The sequence below is a fragment of the Taudactylus pleione genome, unplaced genomic scaffold, assembly GCF_031769625.1.
Source record: "Taudactylus pleione unplaced genomic scaffold, aTauple2 ptg000367l, whole genome shotgun sequence".
Classification (NCBI taxonomy): domain Eukaryota; kingdom Metazoa; phylum Chordata; class Amphibia; order Anura; family Myobatrachidae; genus Taudactylus; species Taudactylus pleione.
In genome coordinates this window covers 2,819,697-2,843,684 of record NW_028284768.1, presented here as the reverse complement: position 1 = coordinate 2,843,684, position 23,988 = coordinate 2,819,697, and the positions used below count along the sequence as shown (strand labels likewise).

Sequence of the window (23,988 nt, the reverse complement as noted above, 5' to 3'; positions counted from 1 at the left end):
CACATTTATCTTATGAAATGTGCCATGAATTCAGTATGAACCAGGCTTTAGGCACACGTCACCAGGACAAAAGCACCATTTTCCAAACTGGGAACAAGACATACTCATGACTGTATTTTATAGGGTCAACTCTCTTCAATGTGTTTACACCATACACTCAGAATGGGAAACGCTGACACCATACAGAGAAAATCAGTCATGTGCCACGGGAAAAGCGCTGATGGTCATATTGTTATTCGTGAGCATGAAAACATAACAAGGAGTCTCCATGATAATTTGCCGATCAGACTTCTAACGTGAACACGTATGCTATAATGCATTGTGTATGTCCTCTTTACAGCACTCTGCCCTCTGTCACCAGGGCAATGTGACCGTCCCTCTGGGTCGGATATAAATGTCCTTTGTGACCCTGAAGAGAGATAACGTAAGGAACGCCAAAAAGGTAAAAGCTGACAAAAATAAGATGTAAGAGGGACATAAATGGCCGTTGCTTTGCATTCAATCAACGGATTAAAAATAGCGCGATTGTAGAAATGTAATATTTTAGCATTTTATAGGACATCTGGAATATGGACACCATTAAGCTGACTTCAAGTCCTTTGGAGATAAAAAGTTGGCTGTACAAGCTTATTTGCAGTTAGCAGCTTACTCCATAAAATGGAGTAAAAATTACCTGTACCCATGTCTGCTAATGGGACATATTTAATGTGGTTGGGACGTGATAATTAGGCCTCAATGCCGCAATGATAACTAATGATAACTAAACATTTCTGAAGAATAATATTTCATCTAGTTGTCTCGTCGCCCTTTTAGCTCAAACCCTCCATCCGAGCCACCTACCACCGAAGGTAACTACCGCTGCAGGCACTTACATACCAGTAAGTATTGAGTGTATTTTCTTTTAGGGATTTAGGGCTCTATTTATTAAGCAGTGATAAGAGAGAGTGAAAAGTGATAAGTGATAAGCTGCCAGCCAATCAGCTCCCACCTGCCATGTCACAGGCTGTGTTTGAAAAATGACAGTTAGGAGCTGATTGGCTGGCACCTTATCACTTTTCACTCTGTCTCTTATCACTGCTTAGTAAATAGACCCCTTAAATACCTATCCATATACGGTTTTAGGTTTGAGCTGGGTTTGCCCAAAATGTTTCAAATTCATTCGGTTTCAGAGCAAAATGACAGCTTGCAGCTACGGGACTTGTGTGATATAGAATATACTGTAGAATAAGCTACCATATAAATTATTGTGAGGTAAGTGGTATAATTTCCAGCAGCACCTGTAATGTGAAAATCACCGACAAGTGTAAACGTTAGCACATTTTGCCCTCGCTGTATGTAACAACATTATAATGTTCAGAGACAAATCACTGATCACCATAGCAGGATACAAACCTCTGCCTAGCAGACCACTCTCCGTCTGAATGGGGATAGGTGTTGGATTTGGAGATGTAACTGGTCTGTGGCTGGTTCACCTCAGAGACTCTGTCACCGAAGCTGTTCTGCACAGAAGATCTACAGAAGATAATACACTACTGTTAATGATAAAAACACATGAAAGGACATCCTGGAACATTTAAAAATACTTCATAAAAGAAAACATTCCACGAATATGACAGTATAAGATAAATTTGAAATGTCACATACACTAGCTAAATAATATTATCAAATATATATGGCGCCACATATATATATAAAACCTGAATAAGCAGCAGGACATCCAAACCCAAAGGTCTGGTGCCGTTGTTGGCAGTGGGGAAAAGAGGATATAAATGAGGAAAGGAAAGTCACAAGAGGTTTCTTAAATTGTAATTATATGGTTCCTTACATTTTAACATTGGAGGCAGCCATTTTGAGAACTTGACCACAGATAAATGTACTATTTTATAATATATATATATATATATATATATCTATATATATCTATATCTATATCTCCTTACTTGGCATTGCTCTCAGTAAGACACATTGACTAGAGGGGAGCCAGATCTCGCTTTAAGGTTATGTGAGTGTGCTGTATATTTGCACTGCCATCACTACCGCACTATACTTTACACAGCACTTTCAGCATAATATTTGCAAAAAAAACAGCATATAGGGGTGTCCCAATATATCTTTGCTGCAGTCGCGCTAAACAGCCCCTCTCGGAGCGCCAGGTCCTGTGAGACTCTTCTAACGCCAGGCCGTTATTTTGCTGAAAAAGCGATGAAGTTGCAATGCGATGCAACTAGGATGCATCGCCAGATGACTGTGCTAAGTAATTTGATATGCGGGACTTGTATATCTGTGTGTGACGGAGTCTCTTTGTATCTGTATACAAAGTGCAACAATGTAGCAGCAGCAGCTTTTTTCATTCCAAGTTCCGTTGTGCTTCATATACAGACTCAGGAGCAGGGGCGCCGAGAGGGGGGGGAGCGGGTACAGATTACCCGGGCCCGGGCTTCCTGAGGGGCCCGGCGGGGGCCCGGGTCCGGCGTCACTCCCCCTCCCTCACAGCAGCCCAGCACACAGCGTGTGCTGAGCTGCAGTGGAGACTGCTCGTGGCTGCTGAGCAGCAGCCACAGCAGTCTCCTAAGCCTGTGGGGGGAGCGATCACACTGATCGCGCCCCCCCTGGCTTTGCGCCGGGCTGAGGGGGCTCAGAGCGCCCCCTCTCCCCAGCGCGCAGCGCCGCAAAGCATTCTTTTTTTTCCGGGAAGGGGGCGTGGCCACGCCTCCCGCGGTTAGGCCACGCCCCCTATTACCCGGGCCCGCCGCAGCTCTCAGCGGGCCTGCTCAGGAGCACACAGATATACAGGTGTCACATATCACATTACTCAGCACAGTCTCCTATATACAGACTCAGGAGCACACAGATATACAGGTGTCACATATCACATTACTCAGCACAGTCTCCCATATACAGACTCAGTTGCACACAGATATACAAGTGTCACATATCACATTACTCAGCACAGTCTCCCATATACAGACTCAGGAGCACACAGATATACAGGTGTCACATATCACATTACTCAGCACAGTCTCCCATATACAGACTCAGGAGCACACAGATATACAAGTGTCACATATCACATTACTCAGCACAGTCTCCCATATACAGACTCAGGAGCGCACAGATATACAGGTGTCACATATCACATTACTCAGCACAGTCTCCTATATACAGACTCAGGAGCACACAGATATACAAGTGTCACATATCACATTACTCAGCGCAGTCTCCAATATACAGACTCAGGAGCACACAGATATACAGGTGTCACATATCACATTACTCAGCACAGTCTCCCATATACAGACTCAGGTGCACACAGATATACAGGTGTCACATATCACATTACTCAGCACAGTCTCCCATACACAGACTCAGATGCACAGAGAAATACAGGTGTCACATATCACATTACACAGCACAGTCTCCTATATACAGGCTCCGGAGCACATAGATATACAGGTGTCACATATCACATTACTCAGCACAGTCTCCCATATATAGACTCAGGTGCACACAGATATACAGATGTCACATATCACATTACTCAGCACAGTCTCCTATATACAGACTCAGGAGCACACAGATATACAGGTGTCACATATCACATTACTCAGCACAGTCTCCCATATATAGACTCAGGTGCACACAGATATACAGATGTCACATATCACATTACTCAGCACAGTCTCCTATATACAGACTCAGGAGCACACAGATATACAGGTGTCACATATCACATTACTCAGCACAGTCTCCCATATACAGACTCAGGAGCACACAGATATACAGGTGTCACATATCACATTACTCAGCACAGTCTCCTATATACAGGTGTCACATATCACATTACTCAGCACAGTCTCCCATATATAGACTCAGGTGCACACAGATATACAGATGTCACATATCACATTACTCAGCATAGTCTCCTATATACAGGCTCCGGAGCACATAGATATACAGGTGTCACATATAACATTACTCAGCACAGTCTCCTATATACAGGTGTCACATGTCACATTACTCAGCACAGTCTCCCATATACAGACTCAGGAGCACACAGATATACAGGTGTCACATATCACATTACTCAGCACAGTCTCCTATATACAGACTCAGGAGCACACAGATATACAGGTGTCACATATCACATTACTCAGCACAGTCTCCCATATACAGACTCAGGAGCACATAGATATACAAGTGTCACATATCACATTACTCAGCACAGTCTCCTACAGACAGACTCAGGAGCACACAGATATACAGGTGTCACATATCACATTACTCAGTACAGTCTCCCATATACAGACTCGGGTGCACACAGATATACAGGTGTCACATATCACATTACTCAGCCCAGTCTCCCATATACAGACTCAGGAGCACACAGATATACAGGTGTCACATCACATTACTCAGCACAGTCTCCTATATACAGGCTCCGGAGCACACAGATATACATGTGTCACATATCACATTACTCAGCACAGTCTCCCATACACAGACTCAGGTGCACACAGATATACATGTGTCACATATCACATTACTCAGCACAGTCTCCCATATACAGACTCAGGAGCACACAGATATACAGGTGTCACATATCACATTACTCAGCACAGTCTCCCATATACAGACTCAGGAGCACACAGATATACAGGTGTCACATCACATTACTCAGCACAGTCTCCCATATACAGACTCAGGAGCATACAGATATACAGGTGTCACATCACATTACTCAGCACAGTCTCCCATATACAGACTCAGGAGCACACAGATATACAGGTGTCACATCACATTACTCAGCACAGTCTCCCATATACAGACTCAGGAGCACACAGATATACAGGTGTCACATCACATTACTCAGCACAGTCTCCCATATACAGACTCAGGAGCACACAGATATACAGGTGTCACATATCACATTACTCAGCACAGTCTCCTATATACAGACTCAGGAGCACACAGATATACAGGTGTCACATATCACATTACTCAGTACAGTCTCCTATATACAGGTGTCACATATCACATTACTCAGCACAGTCTGCCGGTGCATCCTAGTCACATCACGTTGCGTAGCAGAGTTGCGCGGGACCTGGCGGCTCACTCGCGCCAGGCAAGTCATGCTGCATGGCGTATTTAGGTTAGATGTATGAGGAGACATCTGTAATATTACGGCAAAAGGAGCAAAGAGCATGAAGACTAATCATCATTGCTGTCTATTGAGAGGACTGACAATGCGGCTAAAGTCATGTCATACATGTAATACAATGATCTGTGACATACATGACAAGCAGACAATGTATAGTATGACAACACAATTTTCCACTTGTCAGTTTTCTGTATATACAGCAATATTGATTAGTCATGTAATTTGCTACTTTTCCCCAATATATAAAAAATACAGATATAAAATGCATCTGAATAAAAAAACAAAAAAAATACCTCAATTACGTGTCTATGCGGAAATGCCTCTAGCTTTGCAGTAGTATAATATGCGCTAGACTTACGCCAGGAGTAACGAAGCACAGAAATGTGGCCAGACAGTGTACATTATTATACTGAACATAACGCAGCTTCCTCTAAAGTGTTACATGGTCTGTAACCCATCATAGTCCATGGAGAAACTTTTGTTGGGCTTTCACATAATAAATCATGAAATCAAATCCACTTGAATCAAGTTTTATATTTTCCATTATTTGTGCAATACAACCTTTACCACTAGATGTCACTAGTTATCTATTTTAAACACTACAGTAACTTCACTTAGAAATTAAATGAAGCGGATGTTACAGGAATGGATAAAAAAAAATTATATATATATATATATCACTAATCCACGGCACTCACCATTCTTAGATTTGGGGTGCAACATGGTATGTGACCACATTGTTTAAATAGCAATCACAGGGGCTCTGCACTCACCATAATAACTAACAATAATAATAAACATAACAAACAGTGGGGTTTTGGTTCATGAATTGATCAATGCATTTAAGCTTGCAGCCCCCGTCACGGGACCCCACTTTGCTGCAAGTCCCTACTCTATTGCTCAGAATTATAACATAACATGGACACAGCCATCACATTAGTGTTAAACTCAGGGTATGCTATCAAGGTTTAAAGCTCACAGCAACTTTGCTTTTAAACGTGAGACAGTTACCAAGCACACCTGTTGCAAAGCACCTAGGAAAACAGCTGACACAAGTTAGATAACTAGTTAAAAGGGATGCATGAGAAAATGTGATCACAAAAATGATTAATTATAAAAATTAATCATAATAAACAAAAAGCACTAATCCACGGCACTCACCATTCCTAGATTTGGGGTGCAACAAGCTTAAATGCATTGATCATGAACCAAAACCCCACTGTTTATTATGTTTATTATTATTATTGTTAGTTATTATGGTGAGTGCAGAGCCCCTGTGATTTCTATTTAAACAATGTGGTCACATACCATGTTGCACCCCAAATCTAGGAATGGTGAGTGCCGTGGATTAGTGCTTTTTGTTTATTATGATTAATTTTTATAATGAGCTTATAGCTTTAAACCTTGATAGCATACCCTGAATTCATGAACCAAAACCCCACTGTTTATTATTATTATTGTTAGTTATTATGGTGAGTGCAGAGCCCCTGTGATTTCTATATATATATATATTAGGGGTGAGCGGGTTCGGATTTCTGAAATCCGAACCCCCCCGAGCCCCCCCGATCCGAGTCCGATCCGAGTCAGGCTCGACTTTTCCCGCCTGACTCGGATCTGACATCGAGGCAAAACGTCATCATCCCGCCTTCCGAGTCTCGCGGGTTTTGGATCCTATATAAGGTACCCGCGTCGGCGCCATTTTCTCACTCGGCTGTGGACAGTGAAGAGGGAGGGTGGGAGTTAGTGCTGTGTAGTGTAGTGTAGTGTAGTGCTGCTGTTGTCCACTACTTCAAAGTCCATAGGGGCTGGCTGTGTTGTGCTGTGCTGCTGTTGTTAATAGGGGCTGTGTCCACTACTTCAAAGTCCATAGGGGCTGGCTGGACTGTGTTGTGCAGTCAGTTCTCCATAGGGGCTGTGTCCACTCCAAAGTCCTGTGCAGTGTCCCAGTCCTAAAGGGGTGCTGTAGTGTTGTCCAGGGGGTGCTCTGTCCATCAGGGGTGCTCCCCCCAAGTGCTAAAAAAATAATATATTTTCTGTGTTTGTGAATTGTGTGCGCAGTAGCCGCACGTGCATCAACAAAGTAGTGCCAAGCGTGCGCCTGTGTCATAAGTAAAGGGCCGGCTGGCTTGACCGTTAAAGGGTGCTGTAACCCCCGAAAGTACACTCCAGTCCAAACCAAAAAAAAATTATTTTCTGTGTTTGTGAATTGTGTGCGCAGTAGCCGCACGTGCATCAACAAAGTAGTGCCAAGCGTGCGCCTGTGTCATAAGTAAAGGGCCGGCTGGCTTGATCGTTAAGGGTGCTGTAACCCCCGAAAGTACACTCCAGTCCAAACCAAAAAAAAAATTATTTTCTGTGTTTGTGAATTGTGTGCGCAGTAGCCGCACGTGCATCAACAAAGTAGTGCCAAACGTGCGCCTGTGTCATAAGTAAAGGGCCGGCTGGCTTGACCGTTAAGGGTGCTGTAACCCCCGAAAGTACACTCCAGTCCAAACCAAAAAAAAAAATATTTTCTGTGTTTGTGAATTGTGTGCGCAGTAGCCGCACGTGCATCAACAAAGTAGTGCCAAACGTGCGCCTGTGTCATAAGTAAAGGGCCGGCTGGCTTGACCGTTAAGGGTGCTGTAACCCCCGAAAGTACACTCCAGTCCAAACCCAAAAAAAAATTATTTTCTGTGTTTGTGAAATGTGTGCGCAGTAGCCGCACGTGCATCAACAAAGTAGTGGCAAGCGTGCGCCTGTGTCATAAGTAAAGGGCCGGCTGGCTTGACCGTTAAGGGTGCTGTAACCCCCGAAAGTACACTCCAGTCCAAACCAAAAAAAAAATTATTTTCTGTGTTTGTGAATTGTGTGCGCAGTAGCCGCACGTGCATCAACAAAGTAGTGCCAAGCGTGCGCCTGTGTCATAAGTAAAGGGCCGGCTGGCTTGACCGTTAAGGGTGCTGTAACCCCCGAAAGTACACTCCAGTCCAAACCTAAAAAAAAATTATTTTCTGTGTTTGTGAATTGTGTGCGCAGTAGCCGCATGTGCATCAACAAAGTAGTGCCAAGCGTGCGCCTGTGTCATAAGTAAAGGGCCAGCTGGCTTGACCGTTAAAGGGTGCTGTAACCCCCGAAAGTACACTCCAGTCCAAACCAAAAAAAAATTATTTTCTGTGTTTGTGAATTGTGTGCGCAGTAGCCGCACGTGCATCAACAAAGTAGTGCCAAGCGTGCGCCTGTGTCATAAGTAAAGGGCCGGCTGGCTTGACCGTTAAGGGTGCTGTAACCCCTGAAAGTACACTCCAGTCCAAACCTAAAAAAAAATTATTTTCTGTGTTTGTGAATTGTGTGCGCAGTAGCCGCACGTGCATCAACAAAGTAGTGCCAAGCGTGCGCCTGTGTCATAAGTAAAGGGCCGGCTGGCTTGACCGTTAAGGGTGCTGTAACCCCCGAAAGTACACTCCAGTCCAAACCTAAAAAAAAATTATTTTCTGTGTTTGTGAATTGTGTGCGCAGTAGCCGCACGTGCATCAACAAAGTAGTGCCAAGAGTGCGCCTGTGTCATAAGTAAAGGGCCGGCTGGCTTGACCGTTAAAGGGTGCTGTAACCCCCGAAAGTACACTCCAGTCCAAACCAAAAAAAAATTATTTTCTGTGTTTGTGAATTGTGTGCGCAGTAGCCGCACGTGCATCAACAAAGTAGTGCCAAGCGTGCGCCTGTGTCATAAGTAAAGGGCCGGCTGGCTTGACCGTTAAAGGGTGCTGTAACCCCTGAAAGTACACTCCAGTCCAAACCAAAAAAAAATCAAAAGAGTTAAGCTGGCAAAAGCACAGCGAAGAACTGTGCTTTCTAAGAAGATATCACAAATCCCCAAAGAGAGTCCAAGTGTGGTGGTGGTTGCGATGCCTGACCTTCCCAGCACTGGACGGGAAGAGGTGGCTCTTTCCACCATTTGCACGCCCCCTGCAAGTGCTGAAAGGAGCACCCACAGTCCACTTGCTGATATGCAAATTGAAGATGTCACTGTTGAAGTACAACAGGATGAGGATACTGGTGTAGCTGGCGCTGAGGAGGAAGTTGGCGAGGAGGATTCTGATGGTGATGTGGTTTGTTTAAATCAGGCTCCGGGGGAGACAGTTGTTGTCCGTGGGATGAAAAAGCCCATCACGGTCATGCCTGGGCAGAAGACCAAACATTCCACCTCTTTGGTCTGGCAATATTTCTATCCAAATCCGGACAACAACTGTCTTGCCATATGTACCATATGTAAAGGTGAAATAAGTAGGGGTAGGGACGTCAACCACCTAGGAACATCCTCCCTTATACGGCACCTGCAGCGCGTTCATAAAAAGTTACTGTCAAGTTCAGAAACTTTGGCTCAGACTGTAAGCAGTCCAGGGACACCTAAATCCCGTTGTCCTGTTGTATCCAAGCGCCTGCAAACCACACCGTCAACTCCCTCCTCGTCAATTTCCTCCTTAGTCAGGATCGGAAGTAGTCCTGCAGGCCATATCACTGGCATGACTGACTCTCCTATCCGGGATTCCTCCGGAGGATCCTGCATTGCTACGCCTACTGCTGCCGCTGCTGCTGTTGCTGCTGCTGCTGGGAGTCGTTCATCATCCCAGAGAGGAAGTAGGAACACCACTACTTTTACTAAACAATTGACCCTCCAACAGTCCTTAGCGAGGAGGATGAAGTACGACAGCAGTCATCCTGAAGCAAAACGTATAACTGAGGCCTTGACTGCTATGTTGGTGTTAGACGTGCGTCCGGTATCCGCCATTAGTGCAGTGGGATTTAGACAATTGATGGAGGTAGTGTGTCCCCGGTTCCAAATCCCGTCTAGATTCCACTTCACTAGGCAGGCGATACCGAGACTGTACAGAAACGTCAGAAAAAGTGTCCTCAGTGTCCTGAAAAATGCCGTTGTACACAATGTCCACTTAACCACGGACATGTGGACAAGTGGAACAGGGCAGACTAAGGACTATATGACTGTGACAGCCCACTGGGTAGATGTATCACCTTACGCAGCAACAGCAGCAGCGTCACCAGTAGCAGCATCTCAGAAACGCCAGCTCGTTACAAGGCAGGCTACGCTGTGTATCACCGGTTTCAGTAAGAGGCACACCGCCGACAACCTCTTAGAGAAACTGAGGGAAATCATCGCCCAGTGGCTTACCCCACTTAGACTCTCCTGGGGATTTGTGATATCTGACAACGCCACCAATATTGTGCGGGCATTACATCTGGGCAAATTCCAGCACGTCCCATGTTTTGCTCACACAATAAACTTGGTGGTGCAGAATTTTCTGAAAAGCGACAGGGGCGTGCAGGAGACGCTTTGGGTGGCCCGAAAAATTTCTGGCCACTTTCGCCATTCAGCGACTGCGTGCCGAAGACTGGAGCGCCAGCAAACACTCTTGAACCTGCCCCGCCATCACCTGAAGCAAGAGGTTGTGACGCGGTGGAACTCAACCCTCTATATGCTTCAGAGGATGGAGGAGCAGCAAAAGGCCATACAAGCCTATACATCCACCTATGACATAGGCAAAGGAGGGGGTATGCACCTGACTCAAGCGCAGTGGAGAATGATTTCCGTGTTGTGCAAGGTTCTTCAGCCCTTCGAACTTGCCACACGTGAAGTCAGTTCAGACACTGCCAGCTTGAGTCAGGTCATTCCCCTCATCAGGCTTTTGCAGAAGCAGCTGGAGAAAGTGAAGGAGGAGCTAAGACGGAGCGATTCCGCTCGGCATGTGGGACTTGTGGATGAAGCCCTTCATTCGCTTTGCCAGGATTCCAGGGTGGTCAATCTGTTGAAATCAGACCACTACATTTTGGCCACCGTGCTCGATCCTAGGTTTAAAGCCTATGTGGTGTCTCTCTTTCCGGCCGACACAAGCCTGCAGAGGTGCAAAGACCTGCTGGTGAACACACTGTCAGCTGAAGCGGAACGTGACACGTCAACGGCTCCTTCTTCATTTTCTCCCGCAACTGGGGCTGCCAGGAAAAAACTTAGGTATCCTAAGCAACCCGCTGGCGGTGATGCAGGGCAGGCAGGACCAAGTTTGGACATCTGGTCCGGACTGAAGGACCTGGCAACAATTTCTGACATGTCTACTGTCACTGCATATGATACTGTCACCATTGACAGAATGGTGGAGGATTACATCGGTGACAGCATCCAAGTAGGCATGTCAGACAGTCCATACCTGTACTGGCAGGAAAAAGAGGCAATTTGGAGGCCCCTGTACAAACTGGCTCTATTTTACCTGAGTTGCCCCCCCTCCAGTGTGTACTCCGAAAGAGTGTTTAGTGCAGCCGGGAACCTTGTCAGCGAAAGGCGTAGGAGGTTGCTTCCACAGAATGTGGAGAAGATGATGTTCATCAAAATGAATTATCAGCTCTTCCAGGGAGACCAGCCTCCAGAAGGTACAGAGGGACCTGTGGTGGTGGATTCAAGTGGGGACGAGTTAATACTTTGTGAGGATGAGGATGTACACACTGAAGAGGGTGAGGAATCGGTGGATGAGGAGGATGAGGATGACATCTTGCCTCCGTAGAGCCAGTTTGTGCAGGGACACATTAATTGCCAGCTTGTTTTGTGGGGGCCCAAACGAACCAATCATTTCAGCCACAGTTGTGTGGCAGACCCTGGCGCTGAAATGATTGATTTGTTAAAGTGTGCATGTCCTGTTTATACAACATAAGGGTGGGTGGGAGGGCCCAAGGACAATTCCATCTTGCACCTCTTTTTTTCTTTGCATTATGTACAGTTTGGGGCCTAGTTTTTCTAACTGCCATCCTGCCTGCCACTGCAGTGTCACTCCTAGATGGGTCACGTGTTTGTGCCGCCCACTCGTGTCGCTTAGCATAGTCATCCAGCTACCTCGGTGCAACCTTTTGGACATAAAAACACTATTGTGAGGTGTGAGGTGTTCAGAATAGACTGGAAATGAGTGGAAATTAAGGTTATTGAGGTTAATAATAGCATAGGAGCAGAAAAACCTACAAATTCTGTGATTTTAGCTGTTTTTATGCTTTTTTTCAAAAAAATACAGATCCAAAACACAAAACCCAGAACCCAAAACACGGAAGGGTGGTTTTGGCAAAACCAATCCAGATCCAAAACACGAAGAAAGATCCAGATCCAAAACCAAAACACGAAAAGTGGCCGGTGCACACCCCTAATATATATATATATATATATATATATATATATATATATATATATATAACTCATCACGTTATTTATATAGTGCACTCATATCCTGCAGCGCTTTACAGAAGTGGAGCTTGCAATCTATATTCCTTATTACATGCACACACCCTAGGGTTAATTTTGTTGGGATTCAATTAACCTTCCAGTATATTTTTGGGAGTGTGGGAGGAAACCGGAGTACCCAGAGGAAACCCACGCAAGCACAGGGAGAATATACAGTTAGGGCCGCAGTGGGAATAGAACCCATGGCCTCAGTGCTGTGAGGCAGTAATGCTAACCATTACACCATCTGTGCTGCCCATAAAATAAAAATATAAAGGTTGTACCAGTCCAGACATGAATATGAAAATAATGCTGGCGAATTGCATGTTTGTTTATTAACTGCCACATCACTTATTGTACACGGACTATTGTCGCAGACCACAATGTGTAACCCTTACTGCATTGTGAGTGATACAGCTGATATGCCAGCATTGGACTAGCCCAATAAATCCATCTCTTGTATTTTTCTAAGTTGTGTATTCAGGATTTGAGAACTTGTGACACTGTCATATGAAATATATTGTTGTTGTTTTTGTAAAGCTCCACTTTAGTGTTGCATAAGTCACACATAGGTTTTATTATTTACACTAAACTAAATAAATAACATTGTTTATCACACACTGGAAAGAGGAAGATGGTTCCTCGTCCAGGAGATAGAGATATAGAACCACCTAAACAAAACAAATTAGTTCTTACCAGTTTTGCTTCAATAACGTACCAGGTGCTCATATCCTCTCCAGCTGATACAATACTTTTTTTTAGGGATTATTATTTATTTAACTTATTTATAACTTTATTATTTATTACCAGTTATTTATATAGTGCACACATATTCCGCAAACGCTTTACAGAGAATATTTGTCCATTCACATCAGTCCCTGTCCCTGTGGAGCTTACAATCTAAATTCCCTACCACATGCTCACACACATACACACTAGGGATAATTTTGTTAGGAGCCAATTAACCTACCAGTATATTTTTGGAGTGTGGGAGAAAAACCAGTGCACCCGGAAGAAACCCACGCAAGCACAGGGAGAATATACAAACTCCACACAGTTAGGGCCATAGTGGGAATCGAACCCACGACCTCAATGCTGAGGGAGTAATGCTAACCATTACACCGTCTGTGCTGCCTACACCTTGTTACCAGGTGATAGGAGATGCCCCTGACAAGACTAGCGCTAGTAACTGCACTCTCATCCTCGCCTATGGGCGAGTTACACTGGGAAATGTGAGACTGCATTTTACATTGAGGAGAACAAGGGAGTTAAAACACTTATTCCATCTACCAAACTGGTTCCCACAGTATTATTATAATGGTGATTCCTCTCCAGGTACCGTTGTCAAATTGTTCACTGATCCATTCACTCAGGTGACTGGATCTGCCCAAGCGGCTTTAGTATGTGACTACACAGTACAACAGGATAGACACTTGTGACAACAATATTAAATAGCATCTGGGGTCCTTTAGCAGTGAACCAGTGCACGAAAGCATATCAATACAGTCCAAGGATCTAGCAGCATTACAATCTCAACCATCTCATTACTATTTATTATATATGAATTATAACTTTTTAAAAACTCCTTCTCAATAAATACTTACTTACAGTATAAACAAACCTAGTCAATACTGAAAAATAGGGACAACATCTTTAAAACCTGTGAGTGCCCCTGGAAATTAACAAAGAAGTTGAGCGTGTATTCATATATACAGTGTATACGGAAAGTATTCACAGCGCTTCACTTTTTCTACATTTTGTTATGTTACAGCCTTATTCCAAGATTGAATAAATTCATTTTTGTCCTCAAAAATTCTACACACAACACCCCATAATGACACTGTGTAAAAAGTTTTTTTGAGATTTATACAAATTTAAATAAAAAAAACTAAGAAATCACACGAACATAAGTATTCACATCCTTTGCTCAATACTTCGTTGATGCACCTTTGGCAGCAATTACAGCCTCAAGTGTTTTTGAATATGATGCCACAAGCTTGGCACACCCATCTTTGGGCAGTTTCACCCATTCCTCTTTGTAGCACCACTCAAGCTCCATCAGGTTGGATGGGAAGCGTCGGTGCACAGCCATTTTCATATTTCTCCAGAGACATTCAATTGGATTCAAGTCTGGGCTCTGGCTGGGCCACTCAAGGACATGCACAAAGTTGTCCTGAAGCCACTCCTTTGATATCTCGGCTGTGTGCTTGGGGTATTGTCCTGCTGAAAGATGAACCATCGTCCCAGTCTGAGGTCAAGAGCGATCTGGAGCAAGTTTTCATCCAGGATGTCTCTGTACATTGCTGCATTCATCTTTCCCTCTATCCTGACTAGTCTCCCAGTTCCTGCCGCTGAAAAACATCCCCACAGCATGATGCTGCCACCACCATGCTTCACTGTAGGGATGGTATTGGCCTGGTGATGAGTGGTGCCTGGTTTCCTCCAAACATAACGCCTGGCATTCACGCCAAAGAGTTCAATCTTTGTCTAATTTTTGTCTCATCAGCCAGATAATTTTGTTTCTCATGGTCTGAGAGTCCTTCAGGTCTACCATACAGGCCTGATTGGTGGATTTCTGCAGAGATGGTTGTCCTTTTGGAAGATTCTCCTCTCTCTACAGAGGAATGCTGTAGCTCTGACAGAGTGACCATCGGGTTCTTGGTCACCTCCCTGACTAGGGCCGTCCTCCCCCGATCGCTCAGTTTAGACAGCCGGCCAACTCTAGGTAGAGTCCCATGGTTCCGAACTTCTTCCATTTACGGATGATGGAGGCCACTGTGCTCATTGCGACCTTCAAAGCAGCAGATATTTTTCTGTACCCTTCCCCAGATTTGTGCCTGGAGACAATCCTGTCTCAGAGGTCTACAGACAATTCCTTTGACTTCATGCTTGGTTTGTGCTCTGACATGCACGGTCAGTGTGGGACCTTACATAGACAGGTATATGCCTTTCAAAATAATGTCCAAACAACTGCATTTACCATAGGTGGACTCCAATTAAGCTGTAGGAACATCTCAAGGATGATCAGTGGAAACAGGATGCACCTGAGCTCAATTTTGAGCTTCATGGCAAAGGCTGTGAATACTTCCGTACATGTGATTTCACAGTTTCGTTTTTGTTTTTTTTATTAAATTTGCAAAAATCTAAAAAAAAAAACTTTTTACATGTTGTCATTATGGGGTATTGTGTGTAGAATTTTGGAGGACAAAAAATAATTTATTCAATTTTGGAATAAGGCTGTAACATAACAAAATGTGGAAAAAGAGAAGCGCTGTGAATACTTTCCGGATGCACAGTAAGTGCGGTAACACCACAATCTTCCTGCATCAGTCACAGAAGCCCAATATAACTATTCTGTGCTGTGAGGAGACCCTGCTCCTTCTACTAGCTAACTCGCTTGTCTCTAATATTCTCATACCAGGACACTCACAGGCAGCCCCGTCCTCACTAACATCACCACACAAGTTGGACTGGTCACTTCCTCTCATAAGCTGACCGTACTTCTCTCCTGTAATGCTCTGTGCTGCTGCCACATCAAAGCTGGTGAACCACAGGTGTGCAGGAAATGACAAATGGGTGCAATAAGCGCGGTGACCCTAGCCAAATAAACCTAAAAATGGTTGAAATAATATGGCACAAGAAAATAAATCTAGTCAACTAAACAGAATGAAAGAACACAACACTGGGGGAATTCTGAAAAACAAAGATGCAAACCTGGCAGGTTCCAGAGGCTCGGCCTCCTCTTCGGAGCTCATGTCTATGGTGAACATATCCTCCTCTTCTGTGGTGTCCCCATTGTCTTCTCGCTTTAAGTTATCCAGCTTTGATTTCCTCCTCCGTTTTCGTCTCTTCTTGACTGAGCCCCCGGTGGCATTATCTGTGCCGGGCTGAGCCAAGTACATGTTGCCGGACGTCTGAGCGGAGCTGGAAGGGTCCAGACTTCTGGGCCACTCCGCCGAGTTCCTCTTCAGCTGAGACTCCATAAGGGAAGCTCCTTCCAATAATATAGGGGATGTAGCCAGGTGGGATGGGATGGATTCCTAGGATAACAGATGGGACAATATTTAAATCATTTTAATTTAATCAGTTTTCACGCCATCATAATAGTCCACCTTATTTCTTGTAAAAAAGAAAAAAATTCTAATTAACCCTACAGATGTCTCCTTATATACTATTGCTGCAATCGTGCAAAGCAGCCCTTCTCTGCACGCCAGGTCCTGTGCGATTCGGCCTGCGCCGAGCGTCTTTATTGCGCGAATGTGCATCTTAGTTGCAAATGTGATGCAACAAAATACTTCACGAGACTGCACTGATTAATTTGATATGTGACACTTGTGTGCGACCGAGGGCCTGATTCAGCTTGGATCTCAACTGCTAATACGCACACAATTGGCAGATTGTCGTGTACTGCGCGTGCGCGAACCGGCCACTGCGATCAGGACTGCGATTGCAGTGACTACACAGACCCATCGCAGAGTTTTTGACAGGAAGTACCGTTTAGGGAGGGATGACTGGGGGGGGGGTCAGGCGTGCCAGTGTGTTTGAACGCCGTTGCAGGAGCATGCATAAATTAGCCACTGCAATGCCCTACACAGCTTGAGGACTCATAGCATGCGATGAAGTTAGCAAATTCTGAGTAAGGTCAGGGCTTGTGCAAGTGTGCATGAGGCTGCGATGGTACCGATGATATCGCTGTCTTGCTAAACATTACTGATGTGTGTAAGGTGTAGCGTTCCCGCTAGGCTGTTTTAGTGGGGGGGCAAAAGCGCCCTGCCCTCCAGAAGGAGGGCAAAAAGCGCCCTGCCCTCCAGAAGGAGGGCAAAAAGCACCCTGCCTTCACAGCCTGCGGGTGCCGTCTTCAACCGCGGGACGCAGTGTCTTATAAACACGCCCCCTTTTCATGGCCACGCCCCTTTTCCGGACACGCACGCCTCCGGCACGCGCACAAAGTTGCCCTCTCTAGCTCCGGCGCCTTGCCTGCCGTCGGAGCTAGAGTGAACACTAAAGGTGGGCGTCCTTATGTTATGCTGCGGCGGCATGGTGATGGCGATGGATTAGCATACTATCGCAGTGAGACTGTGTGCGCAATCGCAGTTGCAATCAGTAGTGAATCAGGACCTGAGTCGGAATTTGTATACGGAGTTCTACGATGCGGGGGCCACGTACCTTTTTCACGCCGAGTTCTGTTGTAATTTAGAGATGTACGGTGACCCCCGTGTTTTGGATCTGGATTCATCTTCGTAATTTTGGTTTTGCAAAACTACCGTCAAGTGTTTTGTTTCGGATTCAGATAAATGCCGATTAAAATTCGATAAACAATAAAAAACAGCTAAAATGTCCGAATCCAAAACCAGAGTTCGGTTTTCAAATCAGAGTTCAGAACTAGCTACAGATCCGGACTGAGACTCTGGCCCTGATTCAGAGCCAGACGCTCTGACAGAGCGCTCGCTCTGAATCAGGGCCGTCCTTCTTAATTTTTAGACCGGCCTCCTGGCCGCTCGTATAGCTGTGGGTGACCACCCACAGCTATAGCGAGCGGCCAGGAAGATGGTCGCAATGGTCAAGACCATCGCGACCATCGGGCTTGCAACAAGACCCTTGTGGTAGGGTCTCGTTGCCGTAAGCCCTGGAGTGCTTTATGCTCTATCAGAGCCGAAGGCACTCCCACTGACTTGTGAGGTCAGTGGGGCCAGCCCCAGACAGTAGGCGTTCCCCGCCTCCGTCTGGGCAGCCACGCCCCCGGTGCGGCCACCAAAGGGGGCGTGCTGTCACTTACCATCGACAGCAGGCCCCCTTTGGTACGAGACCCGGAGCGACTGCTTGCCCGTCGCTATCCGGGTCTCGCGCATGCGCACTGGGCCAACATCGACCCGCTTGCGACCGCTCAGCGCTCGCAAGCGGGTCTGAATCAGGCCCTCTGTATGAACTAGGTCACAAAGTTAATCCGAACTTTGACCCAGATCTACTCGGAACCCCTAAATTCGGGTGTGTTCGCCTTTCAGAAATCTAGACCTGCACATCTCTACTTTGTATACATTGTTCGGGAGCTAATAGATCTCCCGGGGCTATCCATTTAGCCCCTTTTTTTTTCGGGGCCTGATGTGTCGCCATCACAAAGGCGAAAATACATAGGTCCATGAAATATCCTATTATTTCGTCAGTAATAATAGGATAAGGAGAGAAAAATAACAGTCAAAAAACGGAGAGACATTCGTGCAGAGCGGGACAGGAGGAGTGGGGATTCGGGTAAGTAGTTTTATTTTCTGTGATTTTTATGTGTAAGGGTCACTGCATAAGGGGCACTGCTACTGGGGGCGTTGCATAAGGGGCACTGCTACTGGGGGCGTTGCATAAGGGGCACTGCTACTGGGGGCGTTGCATAAGGGGCACTGCTACTACTCAGTGGGGCCAGCAGAATAACTTAGGAAGCCAGGAAAGGTGTACAGTAAATCCAGCAATTACCTTTTAGATGCACTGGTTACCGGATCGCAGTATACTGTATACACTTGCTGATATATTTCTAGGAGGCACAGTGGTCAACACAGCTGTTGCCCAGCACTGGGGTCATGGGCCCAATCTGAGTATTCATGTACATCCCCCGTGTTTGCGTTAAAGCTGTGTAGTTACCACAAGGTCAATCACAATTATTTCAGAAACCCATTCAACAGACACTACACTATTAAAGGAAGTGATTAGGGGATATCCACTGCACAACATAGGATGGAATAGACCAATCATATGGCTGGTGTATCAGTACCTCTAGGATGAAAATGCTTATACTGTAGGTCAGGACTTCATAGATTCTGCCAAGAAATTCTCCCCCAGCACATGGAACTGGCCGGGAGAAGACAAAACCGTGTCCGTCCATAAAGCATGCTGACACTGGTATTACATGAATGCAGCCGGCTTGTGTTCTGCAGAATGTCAGAGCGCAGGGACATTATACAAATAGACTGTGACTAACCACTGTTGTGTCACCTTCACACAGAGCACAACTGCCAGCACACTCTCTGCTTGTGATCTAGAACCGGGCCGTGTTAACCAGGCTCCTATAAATATCATTAAAAGGAGAAGTGCGTGAAGTTGAGCCTCCCCTGTCAAACTCTTGAGATTTGATATAAAAATGATTAGAATACTACACAGAAAATATTTATAACTTATAAACATGTTTATTCTAATCATTTTTACAGTTACCACTCACCAGCTTTGTGGGACTGCAGCGAGAGGAGAGATGAGGCAGGTTCAGCCTCGCTTCTGTATAGTCAGACACTGTTTGCAGAGCTGGGGGCGGGGCTACACCACAGGCAGTAAGCTGCTCAGAAAGAGAGCTAATAGAAGCATGCCTCCGAGTATAGGGGGCGTGCCTTGGATGTGTCATGTGACCAGGAAGTGCACAGCAGGGTTAAGAGATCGGAGCTCAGTCTGCAGCAGCAAGCAAAGACACTGTGATGCAGGTAGGAGAATCAATGGACACTGAAGCTTAGTGTAGTGAGGGGTGAGTTACAATGAGTAGGGGGTGAGACAGGCTCCCAGCACTCGGACCCATGTCCATGTGTGCCTCCCCATCAATTGACCTCACCGAACGTCACTGCAAGGTGTGAGCCCAGCGCAACATGGTACCACAGGAGCCAGTGGGTGACAGCATCCCCAGGACCAAGAGTGGAAATGAGAGGGGGGTGCGCGTGGTTAGGATCAGCTCTCAAAAGGTCTGTATGCTGGGAGAAGGGTTTTTATTTGAAAAAATAAAATAATGAGCCCAAGAGGGAGGAATGAGACTACTGCTGCCCAATATGCCACGCAGTCTTACTTTGGCTTCATGGATAAATTGTGAGCAGCTTTTTTTATCATTGTTTTATGGATTCTGCTATTTCTCAGTACAGACATTTAAATGCTGTAATGTACCTAACTCTAGCTCTGTGGGTTATGATTTAGTAACTACATTTGTGTTTTGGAAAGCAAACAGCAACACATCTAAAAGTCAGTGAATAGGTCACTATGACAAAATTACTTTGTATAGTCACAGGTTAGGAAACGTATGATCCCTGCATTAGGACAATATTGTCATGATGATCGATTCTCTATTATAGTGATGAGTTTTCTACAGCTGGGTACACACCTCAGATATGCACCGACCCAGCGATGTGATGTATCGCTATATTGCATCGCCGTACGACGTGATATATCGTTACATGCTTAATGTCACTACACCGCGTTGCCCTTCACATGCCCTCATCTGGTGTGCTGCACATAAAATGGGAAGATGACGCCACACAATTCATCAATCGATCGCGGATCACAAGATTGACCAACTAATCGTATAGTGTGTACCCAGCTAATGAGCTGTGGGCCTAATTCAGACCCGTTCGCTAAGCAGCGAACGCACGCTATGGGCGATTATCGCACATTTGCGTATGCGTCAAAGTACGCATGCGCGATCCAGTCACTGCGGCCAGAAATCGTACGCTCGTAGTACACGGGCTAGCTGCTACTTTGAGTGACAGCGTCGTTTGTGGGTGGTAACAGGGGAAGGTGCTTGTGAACGGGGGAGTGGTGATGCGAACGCAGGCGTGTCCGGCCGTCAAAACTGAGTTTTATGGGTGTGCATAATTAGCATGGAGGCGTCACTGTACACGTCACTTGGTTGTATTTCAGTCTGCAGTGATCGCAGTGCTTATGGTGGAGTAGGGTCTACCTCAAGCGCTGCGTGCAGCTCCGATGCCTCTCTACGTCACCGATTAATCACACACTTCCTGGAGATGACGTGTGCTGTGAAAGAAAAGTGGGCTTCTTAATACTCTGGCATGCGCTCACTGCTATCGCTCTCTAAGGCATAAAGGGCGTCCTTTCACCAGACAGTGCGATCGCGGCATTTGCATACCCGGCCCCTTTTAGCTGCGTGAGAACACAGCTTAGCGTCCGGGTCTGAATGAGCTCCTCTGTTCCCAGAAGATGTGTCAACTTAATTAGTATAGCAATGCAAACATAGAATTTTATTTTTCTGACAATAGACCCACAAAAAAATAGTTTTGGGAGGTTTGACCACATACAGATGTGTCCTTATACCAGGGCTGTAGCTAGGGTAGTGCGGCCAGTGCCAGTGCGGCCAGTGCCATGGCACAGGGCACCACAGGTCAGGGGGCACTGTTTGAGCCTGTCAAATTTCTGTTTATCATCATTCTTGCTTGTAGCTTCCTCTTATTTCATCCCCAGCATCTCCTGGCCTCTCCCATCTCTTCACTGGCCCTTCCCCATGAAGCCATGGCCCTTTTTTGGGTGCATTATGTCCCTTTGAAAAATGAGGGTGGCGCCAATGCTCTTTCTGGCACAGGGCACCAAAAAGTCTAGTTACAGCTCTGCTTTATACACCTAGCCTCCTTACACGTTAAACAGCCCTTCTAATTGTACCATGACCTGGTGTGACTTGGTAGCGCAGAGCATCTTTTTGTGCGACTTTTTACCTTCAAATGCGTCTTATTCACATAGTGATGCGAATATCTAGCACAAGCAGCTTCTGCTGATTAAAATGATATGCAGCATGCCTATGTTCTGTGTGCATCTGTAGGGTGTATCTGCATGCGATACGCTACGTTACAGTGTTACAGACGCTGAACCTGTAATGTAGCATTTCACATGCAGATACATAGCAGATGCACACAGAGAACATAAGCATGCCGCATATCATTTTAATCAGTTTTTATGCGAATAAAACGCATTTTAAAAGGTAAAAAAATGGGATTTTGGTACTTACCGGTAAATCCTTTTCTCTGATTCCACAGGGGACACTGAAGGTGCTTACGCTGGGGTATACAGGCGTGGATAGCTGGAGCTGGGCACTTTAATTAATCTAGAAGTGTGAAGCTCCTCCCCCTCTATTACCCAGCAGCCCTCAGTTTAAAAAATGAAGACCGAGAGGAGATGGAGAACAACAGGAGTAAAGAGAAGATCACACAACAACAAAACCACACAACATATGGAAAAAACTGAACAAGCAGGCGAAGAGCGCTGAGGTGGGCGTCCAGTGTCCCCTGTGGAATCAGAGAAAAGGATTTACCGGTAAGTACCAAAATCCCATTTTCTCTTTCATCCACTAGGGGACACTGGAGGTGCTTACGCTGGGGACGTCCCAAAGTTTTCCCCACGGGCGGGAGCGCTCTGAGGAACCCGCAGAACAAAACGGCCAATACTGGAAGTTGAAGCCGCAAACGAATCAAATCTGTAAAACTTCACAATAGTGTGAACAGAAGACGCACCCACAGTACGTGTGGAATAAGTTGAAATGGACAAAAGAGACTGATGACCAAAGCTGATATAAGCTTGATGGATAGCCAGCCTAATCCAACCTGCCAACATCTGCTTGGACACTGGCCAATTCCTTCGAACAGCATCATAGAGGACAAAAAACGACTCGCGGAGGGCGCCATCCTAGCAATGGAGATGCGGAGGGCTCGAACCACATCTAGGGTAGAAGAAACTCGAGTCCTCTACCAGAGAAGGTATCACAATAGGCCGATTTATGTGGAAAGCCGACAACCTAGGAAATAAGATGGCTACCGTCCCGAGTACCGCCCTATCACGAAACACACGGTAAGGCTTATAGGACAGAGCCCCCCTTCCAAAACTATGAGCCAAAGCCAGGAGGACAGTCTTCCAAGACAAATACTGAATATCAACCTCTTCAAGGAGGTTCAAACATAGAAGATGGAATAAACAAAAATACCAACTTCAAGTCCCAGGGAGCTAAGGATGGTACAAAAGGAGACTGCACCCACAATCCCCCATACGAAACGTCTGCACCTCAGGTATGAGGGTCAACGTGCGTTGAAAGAAAATAGAAAGAGCAGAGCCTGCACTTTCAAAGATCCTAGACGAAAACCTAATCTAATCCCGTCTGCAGAAAAAAACATAAAACTGAACAACCGAAAAAAGTCCCAGACGATAGGCCCCGACTGGAAACCATGTCACATCAGAGCACCATATGCGATGATAAAGCGCAGCCGAAACCAGATTCCGGGCGTGAAGCATGGTGGGAATAACTGAGTCTGGGATGCCTCTGGGTCTAAAGATATCGGTATAAGGAGCCACCCCATTAAACGCAGGAGCATTAAGTTGGGGTGGACGACTGCAGAAGGTCTGGGCGAAGAGGAAGGGGCCACGGGTTGGCTACAAGAGGGACCAAAAGTCAGAGAACCAACTTCTCTGAGGCCAGTTTGGAGCCATGAAAATGATCGAGGTTGACTCGTGTATTATTCTGTTTTGTAGACGAGGAATTAGTGGAATCGAAGGAAATAGATAAACCATGTCGTAGGTCCACGGAAATGTTAGTGTGTCACCTGCCTCCGCCTGCGGATCCAAAGAGCTTGACACGGATGTTGGGAGCTGATGAAACAATAAGACGCCAGGAGGTCTATCTGAGGACGACCCCATCAACACACACTAGTGCGTGGAACACGTCTAGGTGAAGCTTCCATTCTCCGGGATAGATATCCTGGTGACTGAGGTAATTCGCTTCCTAGTTGTCTACTCCCAGGATGAATACTGCCGACAGGATTACAGACTGACTCTCGGCCCACCCCGGAGAATC

The 23,988-nt window shown here is 45.8% G+C and overlaps 1 protein-coding gene across 7 annotated transcripts in view; it reads right to left on the bottom strand.

Moving 5' to 3' along the window:
* The window catches only part of LPIN1 (lipin 1), a 208,383-nt gene that overhangs the window by 64,891 nt on the left and 119,504 nt on the right, over positions 1 to 23,988 (bottom strand). For all 7 annotated transcript variants that reach the window (XM_088444612.1, XM_088444618.1, XM_088444614.1 and 4 more), the window contains exons 4-5: positions 16,122 to 16,447; positions 1,393 to 1,512 (exon numbers count right to left, since the gene is read on the bottom strand). In XM_088444612.1, coding sequence (XP_088300738.1) covers positions 1,393 to 1,512; positions 16,122 to 16,447 — 446 coding nt within the window. The remainder of the gene's footprint in view (positions 1 to 1,392; positions 1,513 to 16,121; positions 16,448 to 23,988) is intronic.